Source organism: Ptychodera flava, chromosome 16 (genome assembly GCF_041260155.1).
Source record: "Ptychodera flava strain L36383 chromosome 16, AS_Pfla_20210202, whole genome shotgun sequence".
Classification (NCBI taxonomy): Eukaryota; Metazoa; Hemichordata; class Enteropneusta; family Ptychoderidae; genus Ptychodera; species Ptychodera flava.
This window is the reverse complement of record NC_091943.1, coordinates 11,483,445-11,496,114: the sequence shown is the minus strand read 5'-3', so window position 1 is coordinate 11,496,114 and position 12,670 is coordinate 11,483,445. Positions and strand designations below refer to the sequence as shown.

At 37.1% G+C, this 12,670-nt stretch overlaps 1 protein-coding gene across 8 annotated transcripts in view; it reads left to right on the top strand.

The window, feature by feature from the left end:
- The first annotated feature begins 499 nt into the window (after positions 1 to 499).
- Positions 500 to 12,670, top strand: part of LOC139152825 (mitogen-activated protein kinase-binding protein 1-like) — a 54,630-nt gene continuing 42,459 nt past the window's right edge. For all 8 annotated transcript variants that reach the window (XM_070726175.1, XM_070726172.1, XM_070726177.1 and 5 more), the window contains exons 1-2: positions 500 to 931; positions 3,244 to 3,335. In XM_070726175.1, the coding sequence (XP_070582276.1) occupies positions 818 to 931; positions 3,244 to 3,335 (206 nt within the window). In that variant the 5' untranslated portion in view covers positions 500 to 817. The remainder of the gene's footprint in view (positions 932 to 3,243; positions 3,336 to 12,670) is intronic.

Genomic DNA, 12,670 nt, shown 5'->3' with positions numbered 1-12,670 from the left:
CCCAAATGAAAACAAAAGAAATGAAATAATGACTGTATTTTCCGGAGATCGATACAGGGTACAATTTCGATGCAATGTTTGTGATTATTTATAACCGTAATAATATTTACAGGTTTATATTTCATACCTAAAGTAGAGATGCTCAACTGTTAATGCTTCGCGGAAAGCTGGTCTGCGTGCATGGAATGAGGAAAATCAACCCTGGCTTCTATTGGATAAAATGTAAAATTTACCCAGCCGCAGTTGCATACTTTTATCGTGTGAACAAGGTGGAATTGCGGTTTAGATGTTTACGTTGCAGCATTTCATCTAAAATCTATGAACTCTTACAATCAGTAAGTCGAATTACAGATTTAACCCTCCGTGTTCCCCTCGAAATTGTGCAAGTTATGCATGACCCGGAACACACCCCCCCTTTTCTATTCAGCCAATAAGAGAACACGTTTTAAAGTGTACAGATCAGGGAGCCCTCAACGTTTCAAAATTCGAATTTACCGCTAGCGGATCCTCTGTTGTCATTCTGATGAGACATTGTAAGCGCTACAATGGGTAAAGATTCATCATTTTCAAGTCGTTTCCCCTCGGAGTGAAAATGTTTTGGATTATTTCAACGTAGGAACTTAAGAAGAAGCCCAGGCGGGAAAGGTCTGGGCGTAACATATACCGGCAAAGACGTGAAAATAACGAAAATACGTGAGGCACATGTAACGGGCATCGAGACAGATGCCATAGATAGCGAGTTACCGATTGAAAGACGATAGCTGGGAGTAGTAGTGGGTAGGTTTTCAGCACAAGACGCTGTGTCCGTGGCTTCAAAATGAGCCTAATTAGACAACCGGCTCCAAATGGACACGAGAGGCAGCTTCGAAAAATCGTCCGATCACCATTGCTGAAGAAACGCACGTCAAAGTCAGTTCCGTTAGGCGAACGGGTAAGTGGTGACGATCGCGACTTACATGTGACTAATTATATACTAATGGGGTTGAACGTGTGGATTGGGAAGTTCACTGCCGCTTGCTTGTGTACAGTGATGCTTATTACATATTCAATATGGTTGTGAAAACGTGTTTGTAAGTGTCTGTCCCATCTTTTTGATAAACTTTCGCATCCGTGACCTTTAATACACGGTGTGCGGAATATAATTTTGTGAAAATATAAATTGTCAATATATACAGTAGACGTGCATTTTGTGATAGATTGTATTGTAGAAGTTTCACCATAACACAAAGTCGAATGTTTATTTTTGTCGGTAAATTGTAAGTAGTAGAGGTGCTACAACAACAACGTGTTACATGGTTGTTTTTGTGTAAGTGTATGAACACTACTAGTTTACTAGTAGAAGAAATTTAACCCCAGTACCTCCACCGAAGGTGGACTGGAGGGACTTTCGTTTAACGTGACTTGAAGTCGCCGCCCAGACTAGTAGACGTCTACTTTTGGTGTCGCAGGTAAGAATGGATTGTTACAGTGTGACATGGCACTGCCAGTGCGTGATTGAACATACATTCTTATTTACACACGAAAAGGAGAAACAACCACTGCGGACACAGATGCATGGAGGTACAGAACGAAGACTTCAGCCTCCATAGTAAAAGCAATGGTTCGTGGCAAATTGCCGTCTTTACATTGCCTGTGTGCGAACTTCATCGTTTCGGATTGTCAGCCTCTCCAGAACACTGCATTGTTAAAACTGACTGACTCAATCACAATCACACACAACATGTAGGCATGAGTATAGACTGGTATTTAAAAGAACAAGCGAGGGGTCTACTTTTAATCGGTGGCTCATGAAATTTATGAGTTATTGATCGGTCAGTGTTACCAATCCTTTTATAGTAAATAACCCATTGGCGTTCAGTAGGCAGAGAGGATAAAGGAAAATAGCAACAGTGCTAGGCAATGATAGTGTCAAAAACCCTCTGGAAACTCTTCATGAGTAACAATCCATAGATTTCTAGGAAGAGTGAGCCAATTTGTCGCCCATACTGTCACGTCATCAGAAATACACACAATCCAATGTGTGCCTACCTTGATCTGGTCATTATTTATATGGCATTATTGTATACTTTGTTCAAATACTGGCAGTAACATACTGGGGTCAGGTGAGCATTGTGCTGCAGGTAATAAGCAAATCCTTTTGTAAATGAGATTATTTTTAAATGAGACAGTTAGGTCAATCTAATCAAAGTTTCAGTCATTGGTGGCTGTGTTTATGTTTAACATAAGGCAAACATAACCTCTTTAACACCCTGAGTTTTCTGCGCATCAGTCCAGAAATTACATGCAAACAAAATTTCAGTCAGTGATTACATGATTGAAAGAGAAAATGTGAAGAAATGATTTGCACATATTTTTAATGAAAGAAAAAATATCAACTCCTTGGATGAAAATATTGTTACAGCTGCTTGCCACTTTTCTGTGACAAGTGTAAGTTATAGGTTTTCACTTAACACTTCTAATAAAAGAAATCCATCACAAATTTCCACACAGTGTTGCTGATGTCACAGACTGCATATTATAATAGATCATTCATACCTTGTTAATTGAATTAATTGAAGATTTTCAGTCGTATTTGCTGTCAGTCATTCAGGAAAATGTAATCCTGTTCTTTTGATTTTTTTTTTATCTGTATATTTGGACTACTTCTTTCACAGCCTGAACATCGTTGAAAGTCATAACAAGCAACATTCCAAAGCAACTAAAATCAAAGTTTTACGATTTTGACATGTGTGCTCAAGATACCAGTCATTGCTTTCATCGCACAATTGTAACAGGCTAATTTATAATCATTACCCATGCTTATCCTAGCTACAGAAGAAGAAAGATCCATTTTCTTTTGTGTAGTAGTTTGTATTTCAACAGTGATCACCATCTGCAATGAAACGTACATTGGATTAGGTTACCTGGTTTTTCACTGCAAACTTTATATAGTTGTGTGCCATATAGTGCCAACAACAAGCAAGAAGAAAATGACCCATTGTCATTCATAATGCAATCTTCACACTTGGGCTGTCACACATAATGGTGTAGCACTGAGAGTTTGGTTGAAACTGTGCTATCACCATTATAGATGTATTTGAAACATACATACCAATAAACAAACAAAGTTGTAATACCACTTGTTGTAAGCTAGTAATGGAATAGAAATATCCTAGAACTTTAAATCACATATATTGCTATACAGTATCAGATCTTATTTGGCAACTGTATGTACTGTTTGTTGTTTGGTTACTTCCAATATAGGTTACCCTAGAACGAGTATTGGGGTTAACACTCAGCGATAACTGTGCATTTGACTGTGACCGGAATACAGGTCTCATCGCATATCCAGCAGGGTAAGTACAAAATTTATAACTAAATTATGTAGATACTAGCATCCTACCAGACGACACCAAGTGAAGATTTCCAATACAAGACAACCCACGCTAGTCAAAGCACCCCACTGAATATAACTGGTAAATTAGCACACAGTTATAGCAGTTTGTACATGTAATAGCTTTCACACTTCTCGCTTACAGATTTATCTGAAGTGTCCACACTGTAATGAGAGGTTATCAAAAACTGTGAGAGTGGCAGCCTTTTAAATCAAGTACTTTAAATTTTTGAAGCTGTAACCACTACAGAGCAACTCTTTCAAAACTCTTTGAGGACGAGTTAATCCCCATGTCAGAGTGACTGTGTTACAATCTGTAGAAATATGACAGATATTTCCTACTCAATATGATGATCTGTCTCAAATTACCATTCCTCTGATGGTCAGCTCTCAGTTTTCATAGTCTGTGCCTCTGCTGGCTCATCAAAGCGTGCAGATATTCACGAACATTAACTTCAATCTTGATTAGCTGCTAAAACTGTTTGCCTTCAGAATGTCAATGAAGTCGTGGAATCATGCAGCATTCTTGTCAGCTGGTTTCCTTGTGAGTGGAAATCAAGGTCATGAAGACCATGTATCATTTACTGTCAGCCTGATTACATGTTTGTCTAAAATATTAATTTCCATTTATTTTTATAATCTGTGACGCTTAACAGATAACTTGTTTCATTTGTCAGGTCAACTGTAATATTTCATTAATATATGAGCAAAACAAAATGTCACAGTTGTCCAGTGGGAGAGCAAGTCTTCATCCTAAACAGTGCCCTGATTTTGACTGACATTGCATAGTTAATAAGTTTTTATTATGTCAATTATATATATATATATATATATATATATATATATATATATATATATATATATATATATATATATATATATATATATATATATAATTAATATATATATATATACCGTATTCCTCCGATTCTAAGACCCGGGGTCAGCAACATGAAATGGTTGTAATTATCAGGGGGGTCTTATAATCGAGCCATCCCGCGTTTTGAACTAACACTGCTAATTTATGCTAATTTATTCGCGTCAATTAAGCATTACTCGAGACTTTCACACATTTTTTGGCAGAACGTACTAAAGCTTACTTATATTAGCAACTTCTGACAAATTATTCTCGAGAATACACAAAGTCGAAAATACATGTAAATGGCAACTGTTCCTTCATTTTCAAAGGTAAAACACAGCGATCACTTCCCAACCTAACTGACGAGTTGTTTTTTGATCGCTGTTACAATTTCAACTGCTCAAACAATCCCTGTCTGATCAAATGGTTTGTGAAGTGAAATAAAACTTTGAAAGAATTCTTGAAAGACGTAGACAATTCAAAACAGAAAGTCCATCATATATTCACCGGATTGGCATCATGCAGTTAACTCATGGCAATGCCATTGGCATATACAATACATGCATTTGCTGCACGTAACAATAACCAACCTTTCTTTCAATCTAAGGTCTGTGTCGAATAAAATAATGATATGGCACTGAAATTCATGGTTTCAACGGTAAGAATTCATGATCCAAGGTGAAAAACTGTTAGCTACAAACAGTAAACCCGTGCATGAAATAGTAACACATACATCGTGGATCAGCTTGCAGCATGCAGCAAAACAATATGGCGGTCACTGTGGACTATTCTATTATATTGAGCAGGGGCCGCAGAAGGTTAACAACGCAATGATACAGAAAGAAAAGTATAAGGACAAAATTCAGTTTTGCCTGCCGTTCCAGTAAACAAATTTCAATGTTACATCATTTTAGCATCTTTAATGATTTTTCTAGGTCTTAAAGGAAATTTTAACCACTAAATTATTTACAACACTATGCTCATGCGTACACACCCTGCCTAACAAATAGTATCTCCATTACAGCTCTTCAATAGGCTCAAACAAAGGCCAAACGACCTTGAAAGTGTCAATGGGCAATCAGCAACATCAGCCATCGTTTGTAAATATGCACGTTAAGGCTCTTCTAAATCATTAGATGGCCAGTCAGCAACAACTTCGTACTAGTGATCGTTGAAGTCATAATATCATCAATTTTTGAGTTGTGATTTGTTGGCTTTTTGAACTAAGGTAGGGAGGGGTCTTATACACGGATGTATAGCATTTTTGAAAATCTTCTAAAATTGGGGGAGGGTCTTATACTCGAGCGGGGTCTTACAATCGGAGGAATACGGTATATATATATATATATATATATATATATATATATATATATATATATATATATATATATATATATATATATATATATATATATATATATATTTATTACTTTTAATTCACCACACTGGCAAAGCTAGAAAGTTTTTAGTTGTCTACCGTTATAATGGTCTGAATGGTGAGACCTTGCATTGTTCAGCGTAGTAGTATATGAGTTTATTACAACCACACATTGTTCAGTATGGATTGTGGCCGGCTTCAGAACACATTGAACATAAAAAGTTGGAGTGTTTCCAACGCCCAACTGACCACTTGATTGCTTAGTTGAGTTGCATTGATGGTATATCATTCACCTAGATGTGTGCAGGTTGTGAATACTACAGATATAATCACAGAAGCGGCACATATATTTCTTTAAACAGCTTTCTTATCAAGCATTCTGTCGTTTCTTTTTTTCACAAAATGATGTATTACAGGTTAACTTGCTATTATCTGATCAGGAAGTATGTTTGCTACAGCAGGGCATGGACATAATTAATTAGGTGATTGATATTTCAACTCCCCCACATGGCAGACTCATGAAACATGATGTGCTCTTAACATTGATTGCATATGCCAAGGTTAACTAATCTCATCTTACAATGGAGCAGATAAATTTAGATGATACTAGGAACAAATTGATGTCAGTCAGGAGTTTAGGAAAATGCACATGGCTATACCTTTTAAATAAGAAATGCTTACAGCTCTAGTCATGACCTGAAGAAACAATAGTTCCAGCTGGTATCCTTGAGATGCAATGCAGAGTGAATGATATTGTTTGTTGTTATAGCTGACTTGCCAAGGATGAAGATGGCAAATGTTTTCTCACCTGCTCTGTCCAGTAATAATCCATTCAGGAATGTGTAACTGTGGTAAAGTGCAAGAGGGAAGGTCATTGTGACATTTTAGATTGATGACAATTAATTAAAGTGAACAAGGTCAGTTGACACAGTTTGAAAGGACTGATTCATAACATCCAATATTTAATATAATTTTGAAATGATTGCAGATGTCAAACACAGTGCATTTTGTATAACCGTCTTAGTCACAATATCTTGTCACGTACATGGCTGCAATTTTAATGTTGATTTGCACAAAGTCTTTGTTTTATACCATGGTACCATGGTGCTGCAAATTTCAAGTACGTTTGTCAATTTACCCTTCCGTATTAGAGCTGAGTTGTTGGAGTATGTAATCTAGACCAAGTTCCTGTGTCCTACAATTGTCTGTGAAAATGTGCCATGGATAAAAGTGTCTGAGTTTTATTAAATACCTGTTCTGCAGCCTCTTCTATTAGGGAATAATGCTTTATTCAGTCCGACAGAAGGTGTTATTGTCCGCATTTGAAAGTGATTATTGGGGTTGGATCTCGTACAATATTGGTTTTCAGCGCAACATAGTCCGCTGAGACTTGTGGTAACCCAGTTTATGTTGTATAACAACTGTATCAGGGGGGTGTGCGCTGTTCGTTGGATTACTTATTATTTGAATGTAAAAATAAGACTTTCACATAGGCCCGCTGCTTTATATACTTCTGATTGTTGTATGTTGATGACTTTACAACAAACGCTATCCAAACAGTGGACATTCACCACCACTAGGCAATTTTCCAACTGTTTGTCCCTCTCTGAATGCCCTCCTCGGCCATCTTCATGCAGTGAAAGCCTTTCAAAAGAGGGAAGTTAAACGTTGTGGATGTGAAAGCCCTGTATTCAAATGAGCTTGAGGAAAACAAATGAGTGTGATTTGTTACTTGGGGGCATTTGCTGGTACAGCACCACGAAGTTAGCCAGCTGTACAGAAGTATTTGCAAATGCTTTTCAATGGCCCTGCAAGCCTACACTACAAAGCCCTCCTGCTGCCTATGATACTGCTGTTCTTTCCAAAGTGTTGCTGCAAACTGTGAACTACATTTTCTCTTTACTCATTGACTTGTCCCGCCAAATGTAAAATTTTAGGTGTGTGATGAATGCAGGCAGAAACTGTGTTTTCAGACCTCTCTATCCACCCAGTAGCCCCCAGGTCTGTTATTTGGTGCAGAGACTATGGAATTTTTCTAGCTGTTAGTGAAAATCCATTTGTCATGCCACATTGACAATACTTGTTGGGTCAAAGGTCATCATTGGGCTTGAAGTGGGGTTCAAAGTATTATAATATGCAGCAATAACTGTCTACACTGACGGATATTACAAGTGTTGTATTACTGCCCCGTAGTAATATTTTGTAGTGTTGTATACCATTTTACGATGAGATTAGAGATATAATGTGTCTCTGCAAAATTCCAAAACTAGCCATTATTGTCCATGAAATTTCAATAATGGTTGATTATTGGATAGGTTAAGGTTATATATGTCACCAGTACCTCTGTTTATCACAATAATAATGATTAAAAAATATGTTTGTGAACTGCTTTGTTCTCAAATGTCAACACTAAGAACAGCATGAATGTAACAAGGCATTCACACTAGAACTATGAAGTCAAATACGTATACACCATGTACAAATTCTCTCAGAAAAGTTTGTGGAGACAGAACACCTTACTGAATTTACCAGATGGGTGAAAATTGTGATGATAAAAGCTAAATATTGATGCAGTCAAAGGTCAGAGGTTACTAAATCTGACTACAGAAGCCATAACTGAGATTGCGAATATGTTAGGACTGCATTAAACCCTTCACATGGTAAAATGAAGTGTCTAGAAAACCATTTGTATCTGTAATGTGCCATTTGTATTTTTGTGACAAATGATTATGTGTGACTGCATTTATCGACCTGTGTTCTTTTACTCAAAGCAATAGCGATTAAAATTCAAGTGATTTCAGTATGCTTGAATATATTTTATTTTTGTCATTGAACAGCTCCACTTTGGTAATTTCTGCTCTGCTGTTACTGGTATAGGAACATATCATGAAAGTTAATGAGATCTGATTAGTATTCATAACCAATCTATTCAGGTTTTTGGTGGTTCCCAGGAACCTTTTTATCTGTAAATCTGCCAGGTAGCGGTCCTGCAGTCCATGGTGTTCCTGTACAAGTCAGTATTATTAGGCACTATACATGTAGTCTGCTAGCCCAATTTGATAGCAAATTCACCGTTCTCAGCCAAGAATAAGTTGTTTTTGATGTAAAATTTTGACATTGTATAATAATATTTTCAAGAGCAGACAAAATACTACATATGCTGGTACTGATAAATTTTGATATTTTATCCCATATTTTAATATTGACAAATGGTCAGCATGGGGTATTGTATTTATTTCCCAACACTGTAGTCTTTTTGACTTGTCAATTGTCGTAAACATGTACGTATGCTGTACACCAGAAGAAATGTGCTTCAGGCTCTTGTGAAGGTGTGCATGTTCTAATCTTGCACTTTGCAGACACTGCAATTACATGTAACGATGTATAAATTGAGCTCACTAATCATTCAGGCCTGCTTTGTCAATTCAGAAAAATGCCATCTGAATTCCACACCAGCAAGTCAGACAACCTGCCATGACATTTTTGGATGTTGGCAAGACCATGCCAATATTCTGACCTGTATTGAGATGTCTTGCCTGTCTTGTTCATCCAATGATGTAAATGACAGAAGTTCAGGCAAATTTCTTCCAGTCCAGTGGTTTAATTATCAAACAAAATGGCCAATGGATTTGAAAAGAAGGGATTTTTATCAATTGTATGTATCCTTGTTCATGAGCATGGACAGTTATAGTGTAATGATCTCAGAGTGTATCAGTACTTCATGCGTTCTCTCAAGGTCCCCTAATTAATGGAGACTGGATGTAAACACACAGGTGTATTGTAAATGAAAAACAGCACAGTCTTGGACCAAAAGTGGTGATCAGCAGGACAATAGAAGGGTGCCAAGATAGTTCATGTAGTCTGATGTTACGGCTGTCAGGCAGGGGTAATGGTTGCGTATACTGTGTTAAATAAAAGAAATCAAGCAGTTTTATTGTAAAAGTTTCTCCCTGCTCTATTCAACAGTGACAAGAAATGAACACCAATGGTGTACCTGTCAGTTGCAAACCCAAATAGATAATCTGCTGCACAATGGTGGGGTTGGTCCTATGGTCTGATTGTACAACTGTCCATCCATTGTGTTGAATCAACTGTGAGAAATGAATTCTATAGGTGGATTCACTGTAGTAGGACAATCATTATGCAACATCATGAACTTACTGCAGTGTGTGACTTTATAGGAGACTATTGAGCAAAGCCTAGGTTGGGATTTGTGAATACAATTGTGTAATTCTTTTCTCCACAAATAGTACATGATGAAACATTTGTCTACTTCCCAAATTAATATGGTCTGTGTTGAATTCTTGTCACTTCAAATTTTACAGACTGTAACTTAACGGAATTTTTCATAGTTTTCTTTCTGTTGGTCAGGAAATATTCTTGAAATACAATTACAAGAAAAATCTAAAATTGGCAGTTTTACTTTTTGTGGAAAGGAAAGAAAAACAATCAGCAGGCGACCACTTTGAAATCATAACATTCTGAGATATTAGTGCCCTGTGGTCATGCAATGTGAGAGTACATGCAGTACTGAGTTTTGTAAACATTCAGAAAGGGTTAATGTACACAGCAATAGTAATGTTTTATGTTAAAATGGTTAGAGATCTGTCAATCATGTGACACAGTTGTATTCATGCAAGCACCAGCTTGACATCATTTGATGTGATAAACACATAGGATTTAAATCATGAGAAAAATGTTACAGTATTAATTTCTCCTTTAACCCTTTCATTTCTACTTGCCCATATATAAGGCAACTTGTGCACATAAAACAATGTGGTTTTTACCCAAATTCTGTGGTAAAAAGGTGAATTCCTTTACCACTGCTCTTGTTCAGACCTGTGGTCAAAGGTGTTACTAAACCTGCAGGGAAAAAACACTTTTGAGGAAAGAACATGCCTTTCAGAAATCTGACTTGTTCTTTTCAACTTCTGCAAATAGGTGTAACCACTTTATTCATACAGTGGTTATTCTTTTCTCTGGTTGAGCTGGATACCACACGTACTGTTACCTACAGTTCATATCCTATAGATGATTTTGCATTCAATCCATCTCCTCCTGGTATAATGCCCCTGGCTTGCATGCCCTGTCTGGCAATTTGGTGGATGTCTGTGACGTATGATTAGTTTAGGGAAAATAATGTGTTTGTTTTACACCAGAATTCCTGTTTCACATGCGTGATCATGTATAATCAGCCACTATGAGAAAGTAAGCAATTCTCTTCTTGCCATTTATCATTTGTCAAAACCTCTATAGTCCTTGTGAAAGCCCGCATCCTGATTTCTTCACAGTTGTGAATGTTCTGATGCAATGGATGTGATGGAATTGTTCAATGATCACCCGCATGGATGGATATCAGTGGACAGTGTTATGATGCAAATGAACAGCTCTACCAACAGAGACTGAGAGTCATGGATTTATTACGCCCATCTGAGATCAAAAATATTAACAATGATCGTCTCCTTATTTCCCATTGGAAAAGATTTTGTCATGTGGTCAAATGGGTGCCTGAGACTTGAAAGCTTATTTTCTTTAACTTTTAATTTTTGTCAAAATTCAAGTATTTTTTGCTATGTTCTACCAACTTTGATTCCAAAACACATGAGAAAATTTAAGAAACACTTCCAACACCTGAACTTGTTTTACAAAGTACTATATCTAATCTTCATGGGCTTTTATAAACAAGAACATGATCACAGGAATGGTCAGGGCTCCAGTAAGCTGATAGCAAATGGAAGGATATTTGACAGTTAAGTAACCATAATATCGTGGCATGTACTTGCTATGTCTGGTTTCCAAGGTTGACGAAGACTATCACATAAGTATTAAGATGCACCAAGGTATGGTAGGGTTGTTTACTCTACAGTATATGGCTTGCACTAAAGTTCCCGATGAAAGACATATTTGAAATGTCTGCTCAATAAACTTTTCTGTGGGACACTGTATGTAACCAAGTGGATCATAATTCCCATCAATTTCCCCGATGGAAAATGGTATGAAAAGTCAGTTTTTGAACATTTGATTTCACTAAGTTACCTAGGTTGATACCTTGGAACTCTGTCGCTTACCCTGGCTGTAATAAGCTTCAACTTGATAATCACTAATAATGAGTCTGTCAACATAATGGATTTCTACCTGAGTGTGATATCCCATAAAATTTCATTCTCGTGTAGGTGTGCTCTTTACACTGTAGACTGACTTTCCTTAAAAACTTCAGGACAATTCTTGAATGCAGCACTCTCAATTGTTGAGGTACATGTATCCGATAACGGCAGTCCATTAACTTGTTTACCGAGTAGGTAAACACTCCACCTGTGCAACTCCTCTGTCTTTGAAAACAACATCTCCAGGATGGAGACTTTTATGAGTTGTTAAAAAGTCAGGGAAGTGTGCTAAGCTGAGTATAGATTTCATCTTGTTTGATTCTGAGTGTAACAGAATAGTTTCTCCAGTGTAAAATCCTTTTAAACATGTACTGACTGGTATTACAGTGATCAGCCTGTACCTAAGACTTCTGGCTGATTGCATACATGTACATGTGTTCAACCTTTATTTCGTGATAAACTCATTACAAAAGTGCACAAAGTTTGACATCATATGTAGTTTACAAGTACTGACAGCAACTTGAATTGCACACTAATTCATTTGTGTAAAAATTCCTCTTGTCCGTGCGTACATGTCGGCAGCCTTTTAACTATGTACCATGATCTAAATCATTCGCAACAACTTTGTAGCTGGTGCAATAAGAAACACAATGGGCCCCTGTATTCTTTTGCTGTGACACAGGACACAGCTTTTAGGCATATAACCTTAGGCTTTTGAAAAACAGGTGCTCTGGGACGAAATCGGGAAAAAATACTAATGTCTAATTTGGATGAAATATGGTGCTATGCGTCAGAGATGAGTCTTTGGGTTAAATGGTATTGTTTGTATGGTCAGTGCACGTGGATGATATATTGTCATAGGTTGGTGGGTAAAAGGTGGAAATGCATACTGTGGGAACTCTTGTTTGAAGTACCAGGCTATTAAATTTTCTAACATCTCATACTGTGCTATTAAA